Source organism: Pogoniulus pusillus, chromosome 22, assembly GCF_015220805.1.
Source record: "Pogoniulus pusillus isolate bPogPus1 chromosome 22, bPogPus1.pri, whole genome shotgun sequence".
Lineage (NCBI taxonomy): Eukaryota > Metazoa > Chordata > Aves > Piciformes > Lybiidae > Pogoniulus > Pogoniulus pusillus.
Window position 1 is genome coordinate 7,683,479 of NC_087285.1, and position 20,401 is coordinate 7,703,879.

Below are 20,401 nucleotides of genomic sequence, written 5' to 3' on the forward strand. Positions count from 1 at the left end.
GTGAAGTTATAGTTTTAGCTGAGCACTGAGAGTAAATGGATAATGTCAGTCTTCCCTTGATCTTTTCTAAGATAATTAATAACCTGGATAGAAAACAGAGAAGTAGAACTTCATTGGCATCCATTTGATGTATCTAGAGACAGGAGCTCAAGCTGTCTTTTAGTGTTGCATAGAGAGAGCAAATTGCACGAAACAGTAAGAAATTGCCCTTTAGGTGTCCCATGAGCAAAGCTTATTTTTTTGATTTGGGGTTTGGGAGGTTGGTTGGTTGTTGGGTTTTTTTTTGTTTGTTCCTGGAAATTCCTTTTGGCTGTTTTTCGTTCCTGATAGCATTAAATCTGCTTTTCCTTGTTTGTTTTATTTTCAAACTAAAGCAAATATCAAGACACTAGGTTGTTGTGCACCATTTTTACCTTACTGGAATCAGTGACTAAGGTGTATTAATCTAACATATTGATCGTACAATCCTGTTGCAGCCAAGGTGGAATGATCTCTGGGTTTCTTGGCTGCACCTCCAACTGGCTTAGATATTGTGTTTGTCTTCCTGAGAGGAGTGTTCCCAGCAAATAGTCCCATTTATAACTAATAACATCCTAACTGTCCCAGCATGGCTTAAAAACTGTCAAAGAGAGATGTAAGGCAATCAGGTGAGCCTAGCTGGTGTTTGTGATGGCTTCAACAGCAAAATGGAAAAGAAACACCCTGGAAGCAGAAAGTCTAAAGTATGTGTTCCAGAGAATGAAGGCACTTGTAGTGAGGCTGATTTGGGAGGAGGAGAGCCATCACTTGCCTGATAGCAAACATTTAAATGTAAAGCAAGCAGAGCTTACTTTCAGATTTCAAATTAAATACTCTTGGCTTTCTCCAGGGTAAAACGGTAAAGATGATCTACCTGGCAGATCAAAATCAGTTTCCTTGATTTATTTACTGTTTAAATATCAAGACAACTGGCTATTTTGAAAGGATTATGAGGCAGGTTTTTGTTTTGGCAGGTAAAGAGAATAAACAGAGAGCTATCCTACACTTGGTCTGTGCATGCAGGATTAAACCCAGCTTCCTTGTGAACGCAACGTTTTTATTTCTTTGGCTTTTATTAGTTCTTTGTGCAGTTGGTAGGTACAAAAATTGGGGAAATGCATGATATTGCTGAGCTTTATGTATATTGAAAAAGGATACAGAATGGATGCCTGGCACTTTAGAATTAAAGGCATGTTTATAAGATATACTTTACGTAATGAAATATTCATCTTCTGCCCTACATCTGCCAAACAAGTCAGCCTACACAAATACTCACATAACTCAGAGTGCATTGTTTATGGATTTTAATTTGTTTTGCAAACAATGCCTGTGTGGCAGAATACTGCTCCTATGTCGTGGGAATGAGTTCATCCTTTACATTTCTTTATGTTTCAACTCCATAAATTCTAGCTTTAACAAACATGTGAGATAGATTCGTTTCAATATTCAAATATCCATTATTTTCTGTCACTTCTAATCGTATTTTACTGTCATGAAGATGCAGGATTTCTTCAAGCCAGAAGGGGTATCAGAAGCATTTAGTATGTGTTATCAAGGCTTTTTTAAGTTCTCAACTGTCCCACAGTGCTGCTTAAAAACTTCCCTTTTATTTTCTTCAACATTTCCTTTTGATTTTCCACTAGGACAGCAGAAATATTTGGACTCTGTAGTCTGAAACTGCACAGTGTGCAGACATTTATTGGAATCCATGTAATTAATACTTTAAGAAGATCAGCTGCAAAATATAATACATCTCTCTGTGTTGCACTCTTCATCCTGAAGAGATTCCAGAGTTGTGTACCAAATTTAAGGGATAAGTGCCCACAGAGCATCCTAATTTGTAACACAGTAATGGAGGAAAATGCGTGCTTGGGCTAAGGCTCATATTTATTCTTCTGCCACAGATAACCTGCACACTTCTACAGGATCTGGATTTGCATACCTGGGAATTAATTGCTAAATTACAAATTCTATGCAGGCATTAATATCTGATGAATAGCAAGTAATTATATTTTAATAATGCCTGAGAAAACTGGGATTCCCTGCCCTGAGAATTATGAATTATAAAACTCTAAAACTGAAGGGATCGTAGATAACTCAGTTTGCAGGGGGTGTCAGGAGGTCATCTAGTCCAACCTCTTCCTCAAAGCAAGGCTAGTTACGAGGTCAGATACTGGACTCAGGCCTGCAGTTTTTAAGGCAGACTTCCTACAACCTTCTATACAGTAGGAATTGTTGGATAGACTGTTAGTCACCAGTCGGTGCCCTAGCTAAGGATCCCCTACAGTGTGTGAACCAACAGAAGCAGTGTACAACGCCCGCACCACAGTGTATATATTGTATACAGGCACACACACCTGTGTGCGTCTCTGTGTGTACACATCCCACTCCTTACCTGAGGCTTACCTTGGGGCACTCTAAAATGCTGGCTTAGCCTACTACAGCAAATTGTCGTTTGCCAGATACAGAGATCACTTCAAGAACCACCTTGTGCTTTTCCCTCTTTCTTCAACCTGTGACACAAAGAGGGTAAAAGTTTAAGGAGTATGGAAACATGACACAGCTTTGCCAATCGGTGTGCAAGAGATTCTTGAAGCTTTGTACTTTGTATTTAAAAATAGACCATAACTTTACCAAAACATTTATTCAAAGTGGTCCAAGTCCATTTTTGAAAGCTATGACTGCCACATTGCACATAACAGAAAAAGCAAATTGCATTGTGTGCAAGGAGCTTCAGTAACAATTATCGTGCACATCCTAATTTTTATGAACAAATAACTGAAGCTGTCTGCCACAACACTGTGATTAATGCAAGGATTTTTGTGATTACCTTGTAATTAGGTTCTATGTTCCTCTAAACGTGAGGGCAGCGTTTTGCTTCTTACTCTGCAACTGACTGAATTTGCACATCCTAGCTCCTAGGTCACTTTATCGTTACACTGTCACTAAACTACTCATATAGACATTAGCCTAGAGATACAACCAACTTGAGAAGGCTTCTCTTCCAGAAGTTATATTGCACCTTGCAAAGGATGATGGCAGTCCTTGTATCCTGTGTCAGAAACATTAATGTACAAGAAATGGTTGTGGTTCTGGTACTGGTTTGTGAATGCAGCTTCGCTCAGAATAGTATCCTAGATGAATTTGATTAACAGGAAGATTAATTTGAAAGCGCCAACTATCTTAAACACAAATTTTACTGCATCTTTTATGTTTCTTTTTATTTGGTCTGTGAATATGAGGTGAATGTGAGTCTTGTTGGAGGGTAATGCAATGTGTAACTTGAATGTGCTGCATAGGAGAAACTAGTTGTGCTGTAGCTTTTGGGCTGCAGCAGTATCACTGCTTCTGTCCATCCATTTTGTCTAACTACTCTTTTTATGAGGCTACACATCCAAAATGATGGTCACCTGATCACTGATAAAGCCACTGTCACAGAGCTGGATTCTGTGCAGAATATGAGGTGTCCCCATTAGCACTGTCAGCTGCCTGCATACCACTTGGCCCATCTCGTGCCCCTGCTTGCAGTCTGAGGATGATACTGGGTTTGGATGAACATCTCACATCTGTAGGACTAGATCTGGCCTCCTGGCTACAGCATAGCACATGACCTCTTAGCATCACAGAAGCTTCTCAGTCTTATGACTACTCTTCCCATCAGTGCAGTTTCCCTCCCTTCTCAAAGCCATCTTTTACATATAAATACAAATATTATGAACTGCCCCAGTTCTTTGGCTCAGCCGAAGCCCTGTGTGTATACTCAGCCTTCTGAGCAGACATGGATTTGTAGATTATTGATCTGCTTGGTTTCCTCAAGTCTCAGGACAGTGTAGCACAAACTATCACCCTCTTTTCCTTGACCAGCTGTTGACAGCATGAAGGGAGGTCACACTAAAAGCTGCTGCTGGTTAAAGGACTCTATTGGGTGTGTACAACAACGAGACCTTGAGGCTATCTCCCCTCAATAAAAGAATGGGGAGTCCATCTGCTTGAGTCGTTTAGGATGAAGTTGGATAAAATGGAATGCACTGCTGGGAGCAGTCGGTTGTTAACAAGGTGTGATGCTCTGACAGCCAAGGGAGCATTCTGGTCTCAGACCTGTATTGCAATATGAGTTTTCCTTTTTTTTTTCCCCTATGGTTTTTGATTATTTTTTGTCAGAGTGCTGAAGCGACCTTCTTGAGACTTCCCTTTTAATAACAGCAGTTCCCCTTTGTGGGAGACTTCCTTCTCTTCTGAAGTCATATGTCTTTTATCACATTATCCTGTTTTGTTTGGAAAGCTGGATGTTCTCAGAGTTCCTCCCTTTACCTGTGAAAGACAGAACTTGCATAGATACATAGCAGTTAGAATTTTAAAGGAAATTCTGTTGTGACATGCATATCCCAGACAATTTAAAGAACCTTATTTAACATTCATAATTGTCTGCCTGCACAGAAGGTATTAAAGTGGAAGAATTCAGGATTCTTGATACTTATTTCTCAACCTTTCAATTTTTTCCAGCATGCCTATAAAATGAGACTGTAGTAGGCCACTCTTTAGCATAAACTCAGACACCTGTTCATCTCCCCTGACACATCTGCAAATAATTATGTATTCCATGCATTCCTCTGCTTGATGTACAGCTTAAAAATACTTAGGGTGAGGTGGGTTGGTTTGTTTGTTTGTTTAATTTTTCTTCTAAATGCTAAAAAGTGTGGGGGAAAAATCCCACAATAAAAAAGGAAGGAAGTCAGTTGTAGCATCTTGGTGGCAAGTGCCTCAGTGCCACGGAGAAGCTCCTGCTCTGTGCGAGCTCTCCCTGGAATCATGAGCGGCACGGCTGTGGTAGCTGAGCAGTGCATTTGGCCTTTCTGTTCCACTGACAGGCTGGGGTAATTTTTATCAACCTGTGTGACTATCCTGCTTCAACAACCATTTCTGCATGGCTCTCTAGCCTGTTCTGGAGCTCTTCAGACTCATTCAGAGGGGCCTCACCTCTCAAACAATACCGTATTGCATTGACATACAGTTAGTTATGTGGTTTGGATTTCAGCTTGAGTTGAAATATTGCTCTGCAGAAAACTTGTGTGTGCCTACTTTAAAACTGTGCCTAATTTTTCCCTGCTCATTCTTTGGCTTTAACTGGCCCTGCAGGCTTTGGAATCAAAGGATTAAAAAATAACAATAGCAAATAAAAAGCATAATTTTATTTTCAGTGTTGCTAGGTACCTCATCCTGTGCATCTCATCTATTATTTACTAGATAGCCATAGGCATACCAGCAACTCACTGTAGGAATGAACACAAAATATGAAAGCAGTGATTATCCTCTAAAGTCCAAATTAAACAGGCTATTATCATTACTGCTTTTATTCTGTGTCTTTATATTCTGTAGGTACTGTCCTTTCCCAGACTATTTTTATTTGCCACAGTTCTGTAGTTAACAGCTGTAATGAGAAGAGAAGGACTTAAATCTAATTTCAGTGTTCCCCTTGAAACTCATTTGTGTCCTGTGAGTGAGAAAATGCAGCACTGTAGAACAGACTCCATACTGCAGGGCATCTTCACCCATAGGACTACCTGGTCCAACATCAATTCAAGTCAATGAACAGGCTCTGCTGACTGCCAGCAGGCTTTGGATGAGGATATGTCAAGTGAGGTCAGGCATAAAGAGACACATTCCAGACTATAGTTGCACTACATGTGCTTGAAATGGGGGGGGGGAGGTGCTGGAAACCAATTTTGTTTGCTTGAAGATACTGTTTGGAGGATAGGTGCAGCTTTGGATCAGAAGGGCTCAGATGTAACCTCTTGATTTACATCTAATTTTCTGTGTGCAGACTGAATAGAGGCTGGAAATGTTTGCTTCTTCTCTAAGTGATTACAAGAGAACACCTGGAGAGGTGTTACCTTTTTTTTCACCCGTCTCTTCTATTCCCCTTTGTCCTTTCATTATAGTAAGAAGCTACTCATGCCCTCAGAGTTTGAAAACTTAAAAAAGCATGTTGACCTCTTTTTCTGTAGCTACTCTTTCTCTTTGTTCTTTTCCAGAATAATTTGCCCTACCATGAGTGGGATTTCTGATGTGTATTACAGTTTAGACTGGAATCATAAATTAATTGGACAGCACTACTTCATGTATTGATTTATTTAAAGTATTTAATTTGGAGTCCTAATGCAGCTTATGCAGAGGAAAATCTCTGTGTGTCTGGGTAGCTGGGTACTTGTGAGTTTGTGTGTTTGGAGTCTGTAAGTATCAGGCAACTGAAAAGGAGATCTGTGCAGAATTGTCCCAAAATTGGATTAGCCTTTTTGATGCACTGCCTAGATACTAGCAATTGATTTAAAAAAAAATTAATTGCATTACAATTTAGTCTCAGAATACTTTGATTGTAAATGAAATCTATGAATATTCTCCCATAAGTCCATCCAGAATTATCACCTTCTTAGAAACAAACACAGTGCATGTTGCTTTGGTTTACTATTCCTGATGATTCTGCACACTTTCTTGTTAAGTTCAGCTTTTCATACATCACTTATACATTTTGAAAATGAGAAACTATAGAAAGAAAAGATTACATAGGCCTGGAGGAAGCAGTAGACTTAATTCTGCTCACAATGACCTCAGTAAAAGCAGCATTGTTTGTTTTCCAGGCTATTTATTTTTCTGTTCTTGCTATGGAAAACACTTTAATTGATATTGTTAAGACATCTTTCAGACCTTGTCATGGACCACAGCATTGTGGAGCTGTGCAAACAAATAACAAAATCAAGTATTTTAAACTCATTTTGCCTTTTGGATTTTAAGGCTTTACAAGTGAGTTCCTTTGAGGAACTTTGTTTCTAACCAAATGTCTCGAGCCTTTTTGGTCCCTTTCCTTCATGAATATTAAGAATATGAAATAAGATGCATGTAATAATTGTATATATGTCATAGAGTGGCTTAGGTTGGAAGGGACCTCAGAGATCATCTACTCCAGCCTCCCTGCTGTGGGCAGAGACACCTCTCATCTAGACTCAGCTGCTCAAGGACTCATCCAGTCTAGTCTTGAACACCCCCAGGGAGGAGACATCCACAACCTCCCTGGGCAACCTATTCTAGAGTGCATATACAACAGCATCTGACTAAATGTTCTTCATCATATTGATGTGTTCTCATTTCTCATAGTATTTTGTTAAGTTGTGCCTGGCTCTTCCAGCACTCTGTCATTTACTTTGCATCCATAGTAGACTCTCTCTTCCTCTTGGCAATGATCACAGTCGAGGGACTGCAGTCTAAATAATTCCTAGAAGAAGGAAGTCGACTATTTTATGGCAAAGATACCAGAGTGGATTTTTTCTTAAGCCACAATCTTCTCACACTGTCATTGAGTATTCCTTTGTGCTGTATATCACCAAAGTGCCTTTGATTTGGGTGCACTGTCATCACAGCTGCATTGGAATGGATAAGCTGAGGAAATGTGAGTGAAGGGCTTTCAAGTGCTGAAATACAGTGGAGATATACTGGGGTCAGTTGTCCCTGTGCACCAAAACAGATAAGCTTGTGGAATCTGCTTGCCAAATTGTGGAGTTATGATAAGATACTAACTTGCCAAGAAAGGGGCCTTTTAAACTACTAGCAAGTTACACATGCAATCACTTGTTTGTGCAAAGAGAAGCACAAAACACTGTGAAATCCATTAATTAATTTGTTCTGTTATTCCAATTTAGTTGGGGTGGGAGAGGAAGAGGGGGACAACCACACACCAAAAAAAAAACCAGCTAAGAGAGGAAAAAGTATTCCAGAACTGCAAGACTACAGAGATTGTTCTGTTCAGCAAAGATGCTGAATGGGGTTGTGGGAGTCTCATATTTACAGCACTCTAGTTTACATCATTCTCTGTTAGGTCCAGAGGTGTAGTGCCTTTAATTTCTCCTTTTTCTTCACCACTGCCTCCCACCATTCACTTCAGATGGGTCCGTGGTATGGAGAAGAATGAATTTAAGCATTTTGAGTTTGAAACTTCCTCTGACAAAGTTAGTCACAGATTCCTGATGCTACATTGTGAAAAGTGCTGCACTCTACTGTGCTGTGTTAATTGTAAATGCATATGTATCTGTATTAAAGCTCTTAGCTACCAGTGCCACTGCCATGTTGGAGCCTGCAGGAGAAAGGAGGCTGCATTAGTGTTTCACCTCTAGCAGCAGCAGCCAGTGCAGAGACACTGCTAGAAAAGTGTGAGACACTTGAACTGCTGTTGCCCGTTCTCTGCCTGTTCTGTGAATAAATAGGTTGTCAATCCAGCACTTTAAACAAGCACTTTCTTCTTTTTAACCCAGCCTTTTTGACATTTTCCATTAAGCATACTGTAATAGAAAAGATGAGTAGAATTTCTCTGCACACCAGGAATAGCAGCCTGTCTGCTTAGCATGAAGGGCCCTTTTCTCTGCTGTGACTGAGAGCTTCTACCATAGCAAATTACTTCTTGAGGCTAGATGTTGATAGGCCTTCCCTCTGTGACTACCTTTCTCTCTCTTTGACTTCCTCACTCTGTGCTACAGCCAGGAGGTAGCACACTGCTTGGTGTGAGCTAGGAGCGTGGAATGAAAGACACTTGAACAAAGCACTGAGCATCAGGATCTCTTTATACAGTGTTTGCAGCAAAGCCCCTGTGTCCAGCTTCGAGCACTGAGCACTTGCTGAGACTCTGGAGGCTCTCAAGTTAGCCACTTTGTGACCTTGTCCACTGTCAAAACCTACTGCCATGTGGCAACTCTGCATGTGCAGGGCATATTCATCAGTGCTAATCACTGTGCACATGTAGGAGGATTTAACAGAGATATTTGGTGCTTTGCTAAATATAAACTTTGAGAAGAAATCTGTTATTAATAGATCATAATGGATCTCTAATGTCTAGTTGGTCAACAGACTGTTAGGAGAAATTCTGTTCTAGCAAGCTGTAATGCTGTGTAAGTATTTGCTTGAGGAAAGGCAAGCAGAAATGGAAAATGCATGTATGGAACTACTTAGGCATGCAAAATATCTAAAGAATTGTCCATTACTTAAAGCTGTTTTGAAAACTAATTCATCAGTAATTTAATCTTCCAAGGAGGTCATTATTTTCAATGTACTTGGGTCTTTTGGGAGTCTGCTGCTGCGTGTTCTGCTTCCTTCTCGTGTTTGTTATTGAAACACAAAGTCTGTCTTTGGAAGGCCACTGGAAAATAAACTCCGTACAGGTAGCATAGTGTTTCCTAGCAACGTCATGTCTATACCAGTGATGCTTACTTCTTGCTTGAAGCCAAATACAAAGTCATGTCCATTAATCTCCAGCTGCACATAAAACTTCTCAGACTTTGTTAGCTTCCCGCTGTTCATGTTTTCATCTTGCTCATATGCTGCAAAGCAAACTGCTTCAGTGATTTAATTCTCTCTGGTGCCTCAGTATAAAGTCAACTCTGTGTGTATATTGACAATCACTATTTGTTTTTCATTTAAACCAAATAATTTGTCCTACAGTATGATGCCCCCCTCAAACATTACCATATAATCTTTGTGCTGCAAAAGTAAGTGCATTTTTTTATACCTGTTCTATGTCAGTGAAAGGAGCACTGTGGGTTTTTTTATACAAAATAGCATCAAACTAAAAGTTCTGGGTCTCGTTTCTCTCTGCTGATGGATTTCTGTGTAAAATTAGCTGAGTGGGCTTGGCCATTCACAGAGATCTGGTGTCATACTCCCCGGTGTTGGTGGAGATCAATCTGCTGTGTCAGTGCTAGAAATGATGCAGATTTAGGCACCTGGGAGGACAAAATGCAAACACTTTGGTTGCTGTCATCTATGGAGAAGTTTTTTTTCTTAAGGACAGCTGAGGTCTCAGCCCAGCACCTTCCACAGGACCAGCATTCACCTTTTTTAGAAAATAGTAAAGAAAGCTTTCAGAATTACATTGAAAATTGCTGTGGCTATGGACTGCTTAGTCCTATTAAATTTTAATTAGTCACTATTAATAGATCAGGCAACAACCTAATGAGGAAAAGTAAAAGCAAATGCTTAAATATTGTGAAACCAGTTGTGTGAGTACCTGGATGTAAGGCAGCTCTGTTTCTCGCACAGGAAACTTCTGCACCTCTGTTGGAAATCACTGTGGGGTCAGAGGAGCTTCTCTTTAGCATCACCGAGGTACAGCAGAGACAGCTGGGAGGAGTAGGAAGTGACACAAACTCAGAGCTGTGGCTGTCTGAACAAGATTATAGAAACACACAAGAAGTCTAAATTAGTGATTTCTGGAAAGCTGGTCAACCTTTCAGCACTAGCAGGAAAAGCTGTTCTAGTCTGACAGCTGCTCATATTCTTGGTCCCCTGCAGAGGCCAAGGGGCACAAAGGTTGTGTACTGTCATCGTAGTCTTTCTCCTGTGCCACGCATCTGAAGTGATGCTGCACAGACAAAGCAAAGGCGCCTGCTTTTGGAATACTTCCTACTGCTACCTTCCTCACTTCTAGCTGGTGAAGCTTTTGGAATACTTCCTACTGCTACCTTCCTCACTTCTAGCTGGTGAAAAGAGTATCCATGCTCTGGTGGAGTGCCCATTAGTTGCTCAGTGCTCTTCAAATCCCTGGGGAAGGGAATGGAGTGCTTATTTAGTCACAGCCTGGATTGCTGGTAGCAAATGCAAAGGGCTTAATCCAGCCACTTAGCGAAACCTGACAGGGCTGCAGCAGGTCCCTGCATATCTTGATGCCAACAGTCCACCACTGCTGGTGGAGGGAAAGGTGAGAAAGCATGAAGCTTTATGAGTTGTACTGAGATTAAACAGCAGTGAGATTATTCCATGTTCTCTGGTGGTTGTAGAGATAGCAGGATTAGACTGTACTTCCAACCCAAACAGGAGAGCTTGTGAACTGCTGGGATGCAACGTCTGTTGTCAGCCTGGCAACAAAGCCTTCTGCTCCTGCTCAGGCTAATGAAATGTGCTATGAGAGGTCTGCTGCAGGACTCCCAAATCTTCTATCACCTCCAGAGACAAATACATGTGCTAGTTGAGATTGGGTGTTGATGGGTGTATATACAGAGGCTAAAATTTAGTTGTCCTACCCTCTTCCATAACGAATATTGAGTAAGATACAGTAGTTTCTCCTTAGACTCATTCAGTTTCCAGTAGCCAAAGTATTCTATTATCTGTGAAAATTTTGTGAGAACATATAAGCACCTTAGCTAATTGATTTTTTTTCCAAATTAGGCTCTTGTTATAGAAGAAGTCACATCATATCCATAGTCAAATAAAACCATAGATCTTTTACAAGACCTCTCTTCTAAGGTATCTTTCAGAAGACATGAAATGCTGCATCATTATATAAGCAAGCTCAGCATTAAATAAGTAGGTCTTTTAAAATGACTCTTAGAGAAGGAAATATTTTCAAAACAATTTATTTAAACTTTTTCTTTAGAGAAGCTTTGGAGGATTATGCAATACTTGTCATAAAAGGTGCTGTGAACACTGACCTGCTTGTTGAAGAAGATGTTATCCCTCATATATGGTGTACACATGCGTACAGTGGGAAAAATAAGAGGCTCTGATCTCCTGTCAGCAGATTGTAAAGTCTGTCAACTCACAATCTGAACCTTTACAGGGTGCTTTGAAACGTGTTAGGGCTGATGGTAGGACTCTTTCTGCCTTTTGGCTTGAGTTAAATCCCCCATTTCTCTGAGGTGTCCCACTTCTGTACCCTCCTTCTGCACCTCAGAGCTGTGGCTCTGGGCCAGGAGAGCTTTTGTCCCACCTGCAGGAATGAGCCTTTTTGTCTGCACAGTAATATTGTCAGCAGTCTGAGTGGCAGCATGAATGAGTGTGTCTTGTACTTACCTTCTCCATTTCTTCAACCAGATGGCTGCCCTGATTTGTGCAATGGCAACGGGAGATGCACGCTGGGTCAGAACAGCTGGCAGTGTGTCTGCCAGACCGGCTGGAGGGGGCCTGGATGCAATGTTGCCATGGAAACCGCCTGTGCTGATAACAAGGATAATGAGGGAGGTGAGCACAAGTCTTTCAATTCCCAGTCCCTAAAGAACAGAGGGTTATACATGCTTTCTTCGTGAGTCCTTTTCCTTCAGAAAGACTTTGGCTGTCATTGTTATCAAGTGTTGCTGTTACATTTATTTTGAAACAAATGAGACTGAGCGAGCTGTGGCCTTTTGGAGAGCTGTGGTGACCCACACCACCAGCACCAGGAGCAGATAGGCAGGCTCAGTCCCACCCCACATCCCACTGAAGCCCACAGTGGAAAGCATGGCCTAGCAGTCCAGAACTTTCTCCTGTGGCTTCTTGACCCATGTGGATTGCAAAACAAGCCAGGGTGCTGGTGTGCACGAGCACAGCAGCTGATTGAGCAGGATCTTCAGCAGCAATTACTGAGTCCTGTGCTGGAGGCCAGGGTCATGCTGTCCTGCACATAACCTAGGTAAGTGGTTGTAGTTTGCTGTCATACTGCAAAGGGCTGCGTGAGGTGTGCCGAGCAGTCTTCTATGGAAAGGCTCTGACATTACTGCTAGATTTTCCCTCTTCTTTGCAAGAAATATTCCTACTAAATAGAGATTTTGTGCTCTGGGTTTACTTTCAAAGATGGCTTCAGTTTTGTAGACCCTTCCAATGGTGTATTAGGCTAAGGTAGGCTGGAAACAGTTCTGAGAAGGTGTGCTGTCTAAACAAGATTGCTTAATCTAGCTCCTTCATTGGAAGTGGCTCTCTTATTCCTTTCACTGGAATATCTCACTCACACTCCCTCATTTTCACATGCTTCATTAAAAATCAAACATCAGACATGGGTTTCTTCCTTGAGGAGACTGCTTTGCTTTGGCTGATAATGAATCTGGAGAGCACATCTGTTTTTTTTGAATATTCAGTGCTTTACAGTATTATTATATAAGGTCTTAGGGTGTAAAAACTTTGTGAATTCTAGACTGGGGAAGAGGTATATTTGAGTTTGACTACACGATTAACCACAGTTCAGTATTGTCTCTTAATTTCAATCTAAAATTCTCTGTTTGGCCTTTGGTTTCACATGCCATCAGTTCTTACAGAAATATTTTTGAAGAGCTAAAGCTGATTCAGTTTCAGGAAACTGGAACTTGCTTTAGGGCTGTTACTGAATTGTAAAGAGCAGAATTTAACTGCCAGATTACATGAGGTGGCATTTCACTGTACAACAAAACCCACTAAGCTTGTGTTAATGTGCGGTGTGAGAAACTAAAAGGTGAACTGCATAGGTTCACAAGGTTTATAGGCTTTGGAAAACTTAAGGAAGGTTTGAAAATGGATATGTCATTAGAGTTTCCTCAAAACAAGGAATGAGTTTGGAAAACATTATTTGGAAATGTGGAAATAAGATGTTTAGTTACCTGTGCAGGACACTGCTCTGCACTTGTAGAACAGATAGGCCAATGGAACAGAAATGACCACTGAGACCATTCAGTTGTTCTTCACAATTTAAAACTGCTGAATTCTAAAAGTTAGTTTATGGAGACAAAGAATACATGGATTAGGTATGACATACAACAGTGTTCATCAGCATTCACAGGCAAAGTGCATGGTTTCTGCTTTGCCATGGCTGCACCTCAAAGAATCATAGAATCAATCAGGGTTGGAAGGGACCACAAGGACCATCTAGTTCCAACCCCCCTGCCATAGGCAGGGACACCCTACCCTAGGTCAGGCTGGCCAGAGCCCCATCCAGCCTGGAGAAGTTTGGTCTGGCTGAAAGCTATAAACCTTCACGGGGAGAACTCCTCAGATATTCTCACCATTCACAGGTTGGAGTAATTTTTTTCCTCCAGAGACTAGTTGAGAACCTATGCTTGTTCTAAGGTCAAAACAACCTGAAAAGTCAATTTGACCCACATGTTTTCACATGGGGATTTTGTGATAGAGGCAGAAATTAATCTCCTCTCCTGACCATTACCTCAGGACCTTAATCCAGTGAACATTTCTGTTCTCCAGCAGCTGCATCCTTATTACATTGCTGTAGAGTTTCTCTGTAAGTCAGCTTAGGTGATGTTCAGCCCCTCGGCCATAGCTCACTCTTCTCATAACTGCAAGGTAAACCTGAAACAGGCAAAACCTTTGCTTCAGCCACACTGTGTTCTGTGCACAGGGCAAGTGGTGCAGGCTGAGGGGTACCAACAGGAAGGGTTTCTGCTGTTGTTTGAATTTGCTTGATTATATTTTGAGTTTCAGATGTCATGAAAGTCTTTCCAATACATGCTGTGAGGACAAAGTTGTTGTCATTCCCATCAGTTTGTCAAGTTGTGTGTCACAGAAGCCAAGAAAATATCCAAAAGCCTAATATGATCACTTAATACCTAGTGTCTTAGCATGTAGTTCTGCCTTGCCTTAAGCTGCACTACTCTGTATGTCTGCTTGACTACACATCTGGCCAGAAACACATCCTGTGTTTATTAATGCTAACAGGGGAAAGCACAGGACTCTGCAGGGTTGAAGAAAGAGATGTATGCTCTGCTTCAAGAAGCACCTTTATGTAATTGTGACTGTGTATTTAAGAGACAGATAAAATTCAATTTTCTCACTAGACAAAGCTAGAAACTGTCCTAGTTACTGGAAGTCCAAGTTTCACATAAAGTACAAGCTTATTGAAAGAAATTGTCCCTCTTCCCAGTCATTCTCTTCATCTGAAACTTACCAAGTTCACTTGCAGTTGAACTCAGCAGCTGCTGCATCATCAGCATTTCTCTGTTAACATAAACAAGTACTTCTGGAGGAGTACCAAAGGTGCAGGCTGTTCTTTCAAGAGGCAGTAGGGTAGGTAAAGATACAGTGTTTTGCCTAAATGATGTCCTTACCTGCACAGCTGAATCTCCTCCTTTTCCCTCCATCTATTCACGTTGCTAAAATACAGTTGCTTCCCTGAAATGGAACTATCAGTGCTTGTTTGCCTTCCTTCCCTATGTGGCAACAGGTTTAGCATATTTTGGAGCTCTTCCACTGCTCAGCCATTCTTACTGCAGTTGTATCTCACAATCAGATTCAAAGGCCTTGGGCCAAGTCTTCATTTCATGGATGTCAGGAAGATCATTGCCACAGACTCCAAAGAGATTCCCATTTGTCCTGTTTTGTCTTATTATCTGCCACGATGCAAGCTCCATACCATAGTTCAAAAAGAGAAAAATGAAAGATTATACTCAATATTTTCTTTCCATTTTAGATTAATGTCCTTTAGTTGGTTTACTCCTAGAAGCAGCAGATGTGTCCCTGCCTCATTGAGACTTACAAATCTTCATTTTAAATGAGACATCAGTGTGTATTACTCACATAAATAAAAGGAGATTCCAGGGCAGAGAGAGAAGTGCCCAAGTTGTTTGCTCCCCTTAGAGCTGTTCAGGCAGAGCTGTGCATGGTCCAAGAGGGCACTGGGAAACTGGCCTGTATTTGGCCTGACAAGCACATGTCAAATTTAGGTCTAGGTTTAACTGAGTCTCCATAATAAGCCCGGGTAGGGTCACTACATTCAGTAGGCTGCTTTGCTGAAAAAAACTTTAAAGGCTCTTATTTATCTCTTTGTTTATCTTTATGGAGGAAGCCTAACTGCAATTTACAGGATTCCTGGCACCGACTCACTTCTAAAGTCTTTTTGAATTGGAAGATGTTTGTTTTCCAAAACATGGCTGGCTTGCATATTTTACTTACTGTGGCCACTTCTAAATCTAATCCCTTTCCTTAATCTGTCCCTCAGTAGTCTAATAGTTATTAAGCATCTTTTGGAAGGATTAGAAATAGCTTTATTTTAAGACCCATAATTGTGATTACAATGTATAATCCCCCCAACAGACATGTGTAACCCATTTAATTCATTATGGATTTAGTTTAGGAAATTAAGGGATTAGAAGTGATATTTTGAGGAATGGGAGAAGGCAGGTTACTTTTTAGGTTCATATTTCTTCTGACATATTCCATAAGGAAATCACTACCTGTTTATACCCATCTTTTTATAAGAAATATTTTACGGTGATTTGCTCATTCCTAAACTTAAAAATGTTTTTAGTATCTCGAAACAGCCTTCATAGGTTGTGTATCATAAAATTCTTGAATGGCTTTGCTTGGAAGTGACCTCAAAGGCTGTCTATTCCAGCCTCCCCACCATGGGCAGGGATGGCCTTGAACACCCCCACCAAGGAGGCATCCACAGCTTCCCCAGGCAACCTATTCCAGTCTCACCACCCTTGTACTGAAGAACTTCTTCCTAGGATCCCATCTAAACCTACTCTCCCTCACCTTGTCCTATTGCTAGACACCCTTATGAAAAGTCCCTCTCCAGCCTTCCTGTAAGATTCCTTCAGATGTTGGAAGGCAACTCTAAGGTCCCTCTGGAGTCTTCTCCAGTCTCAGCAACCCCTCCTCACCCTGTCTTCATAGCAGAGGTGTGCCAGCCCTTGGGTCATCTTTGTGGCCATCCCTGGGACTCAGTCCAACAGCTCTGTGCCCTTCTTAGGTGGGGGACAGCAGAACTGAATGCGGTATTTGAGGTGGGGTCTCAAAAGAGCAGAGCAAAGGGACAGAATCCCCTCTCTTGCCCTGCCAGCTGCACTCCTCTTGATGCAGCCCAAAAGGCAAATCCTGTGCTGGGCTGCATGAGCACACTGCCAGCTCATGGTGAGTTTCTCATCAACAGATGCACCCAAGTCTCTTTCTTCAGAGCTACTCACAGACTGCTCTGCACCCAGCCTGGATTTGATTGGCCTGAGCCAGATGCAGGACCTTGCACTTGTTGAACTTCACACAGCTGGCTCTGGCACACTTCTCAAGTTCGTATGTTTAACTAGATTTCATCTTAGCCCTTACAGTTCCTCCCAAGTGAAATGTACAATGTCATGCATAGCAAAAGTCTTTTTTGCTTTCTGAAGTATAGTTTCAGTACATGCTGGATGCAGTTGATACCTGAAGTTCATGTTTGAGCAGCCTCTGTCCTGATCTCATTGGGATAACTGGTGAGAGATGTAAGAACTCTCCCCTCTGCAGCCCAGCCAGCAGCTCGTGTTGCCCATCACTGTTGCTCATTCTAAGCTTTGTCTCCTTCATCTCTTCTTCCACCTTTCGCATCCATTCCAAATTGGACTTTTATAATTTTAATTGTTAAGACAGTTAAATTGTGTAATCTCAGACTGGGGAAAAAAAACAAAGGCATAGTAACTGGTTCAGCTGGTCTGTTTCACATTTGAACAGGGTGGAAAGGATGGGTGCAAGCATGTTAAAAGAGAAGCGACAGCTTAAATGCCATCACTGCTGATATCACTTCACAGATCGCATTTTCTACTCAAAAAGTAATTTTCTGCACTAAGATTGGGAAGGAAAGGAAGGAATCCATAGCAGTGTAGATACTAAGCTAAATAGAATGAGGAATTCTTTGCCTATTTTGCAAAGTGGGATATTCTTTTTAAAACGTATTTTAATTTACTTCCACTTGGCTTTCCAACGAGAGTTGTGCATCTCTCAGAAGGCAGATTTTGCCTTCCAGTTTGTTACAATATAGCTGTAACCCCACCAAGAAGTACAGTTGGTGGTAATTCTGTTTGGCACAATACTTTAAAGATAATGAAGGAGAGAAAGGCAGATCTCTGCTCCAGTCTGCATTCTCTTCAGTTCACGAGAAAAATAACATTTCTAGGGAAGTTCACTGTCAGGACAGTGCACTTGACTGATGGAAAGGCTGCTTATTCGAGTTGTCTTAGGAAACTCATCTCTGAAATTAGACAGAAAGAAAATAGAAAGAAAAGAGAAGTGTCTTCCTGCAATAAACATTTAGAAAAAAATTGCTTTTAGAAAATTACAAATCCTGTGCCTTGATACTGCATCAGGCTCGTGACATTTAAGATAATACAAGTATTTCACAGCACAAAAGCAAATCATGCAATTTAGCTTGCCTCAACAAGCATTGCCTCAGCAGGGGTCTCTCATTCAGCACAGACAAAAGATTTTATGAAGTTCTCAATATAAATACCCAGAGTACTCTTGGTGAAGAAAATACCTTCCCAGAGCTTGCACAATAGTCAGTTTTAGAACATTAAATGTAATGAGTACTTGCAATCTGTTGTGGATGGGGCCCAGAATGAGTCATGAAGGCAGGAGTATAATCTGTATCAAAAGTAGACGTGTAAGTTTGACAGGAGCTAATGAGTGTGCTTGTGTGCGATGCGGTTAAAGCCTCACGTCAAGCTGTAATCGCCTTTCTGCGCATTAGCCAGCTTATCCCTGCCCCATCCCTCGCGGGATGTGTCACTGCAAGGACGTGCTCTTATATCCCATGCAGAAGCAAGAGTAAGACATTCAGTGACGGCACGTTCCATGGTTTGAGAAGCTCTGGTTCCTGCATAGTTATCCAAGTGTGCGCTGGAACTGAGTGATGATACTTTGATGGTCTGAGGACCAGAACGTCTCCTCTATGAGGACAGGCTGAGGAAGCTGAGGATGTTTAGCCTAGAGAAGAGAAGACTCAGAGGAAACTTTAGAGCTGCCTTCCAATACCTGAAGGATCCAATAGAAAAGCTGAAGAGGGAGTTATTGTAACAGTGTCTAGTGACAGGATGAAGAGGGATGGTTTTAAGCTGAGGGAGAGTAGGTTTAGGCTGGATCTTAGGAAGAAGTTGTCCTGTATGAGAGTAGTGAGACTCTAAAGTAGGCTGCCAAGGAAGGTTGTGGATGCCTCCTCGGTGGGGGCATTCAAGGCCAGGTTCGATGAGGCCTTGAGCAGCTGAGTCTACTTGAGAGGCATCCCTGCCCATGGTGGGGAGTTTGCAGTAGATGATCTCCAAGATCCCTTCCAAATGAAGCCATTCCATTTTTCAAGCTTATTTTAATCTTGGCACTCTCTCAGTGAGCTCAAGGCGATGTGTGGTTTGATACTGGAGCATCAGTCATCCACCAGCATTCACAAGTTCTAAGGACCACCAAGTGCATACCTTGAGCTACGCCTGCTGTAGTTTCTTGCAGCTGGTGCTTTTAAGGATGAGGGTTTACTCAGCTGCCAGAACTTTGGGCAGCACAGGGATCCTGAGTGGATAAGGAAAGCTCTATTCCAGGATACTTTAAAACCTTCTTGGGAATTTTTCTGGGGGCAAACACACTCATATTGATGCAAGGTTTGTTCTACCCCACTTCGACTTGGGATTTGCAATCCAGCTTTTCCTGAAAGGCAGTTTGGGTTTCAGTTTATGGTTCTGAAAGCACTCTGGTGCCCAGAGTAGCCTACTGGATATCCTGACACCTTGCAGAGAGGCTGTCCAGTTCAACTAATTGAGGAACAGGGCTGGAAAAGGATTAGAAGCATTTTGTTGCTTCTTAGCACCAAGAACTTCTGAGGAATTATTTTGAATGATGTATGCCAATACAGCTGAGAATAATTAGACTGAGCTGCAGAAGTGAAAATTCGAGTTTAATTTTAGATAAAGCTTCCTGGTAATCAGATATCCTGAGCTGTGGGCTAGCCTGTCTGTAGAAACACTTCTGTGTGCAGTTTTAGAGTTCAATAGAAATATTTCTGTGTTGGCAGAGAGAAGGCCTACTCTTTTGATAATCTGATAGAGCATCTCTAATTCTTTCACCTTGGGTATATTAATACTACACATAATTAAAATCGGATCATGATAAATTAACTAATTTGCCCTTAGAGTGATCAAAGGCCCTTTTGCCCTCAGGGTTCATAGTAGCTGCTGTTCCCTCCCTCCTCACTTCTATTTTAATCATCAGACTAAAATGTTTATTGGAAAAAAAGAAAGAATTCCAGGAATTACACTCTGAAAGCTACCAGCTCCTGAAGCTAGTGAAGTGTGAGGATGCCCTCTACTGAGCATGTGCTCAGAAGCTTGGCTTGGGAAACAAAATTGTGCCCTGCTGGGTACAGAAAGCATTTTCTCAAGCTGCTGGATGTCAGGCCAAAGTTAACTCGTTCTCATATGCATCACGACGCGAACCTGAAGCACAACGTGAAAGTATCAGATGAAGGGATAAGTAATGATAGTACAAGAGTTTGAAAAGCCCTCACCAGCTCAAGTGTCAACTTTCCAAAGAAAGGAGTGGCACAAATCTGGAATCCAGGCACCTGAATCTGATGAAAAGGAAACCTGGTGGTGAGAGGTTCTAAATTCATTAGCAGTGAAATATATCCTTGTTTCCACAGAGAGCTTTTTAGACCTTACAGTGATGTTATAAGGTTATCTTAAAACGTGCCATGCACATGTAGATTATTCTACTTACATGTAACACTTCAAATTTTTCTTCAACTGTGTAGTTAATTCTGCCATAAAGCTTGTGATGTGGTTCACAGAAAGTCAAGGAACATGTGTGTCCAACAGCAGAAGTGAAGTGTTCAAGAGGAATGCCATGGCACTTGCTTTGTTTCTGAAAAAAATGGAATGCA

At 41.5% G+C, this 20,401-nt stretch overlaps 1 protein-coding gene across 50 annotated transcripts in view; it reads left to right on the forward strand.

The window, feature by feature from the left end:
* TENM2 (teneurin transmembrane protein 2) overlaps positions 1 to 20,401 on the forward strand; it is a 1,869,083-nt gene that overhangs the window by 1,801,646 nt on the left and 47,036 nt on the right. For all 50 annotated transcript variants that reach the window (XM_064161561.1, XM_064161557.1, XM_064161558.1 and 47 more), the window contains one exon: positions 11,866 to 12,012. In XM_064161561.1, coding sequence (XP_064017631.1) covers positions 11,866 to 12,012 — 147 coding nt within the window. The remainder of the gene's footprint in view (positions 1 to 11,865; positions 12,013 to 20,401) is intronic.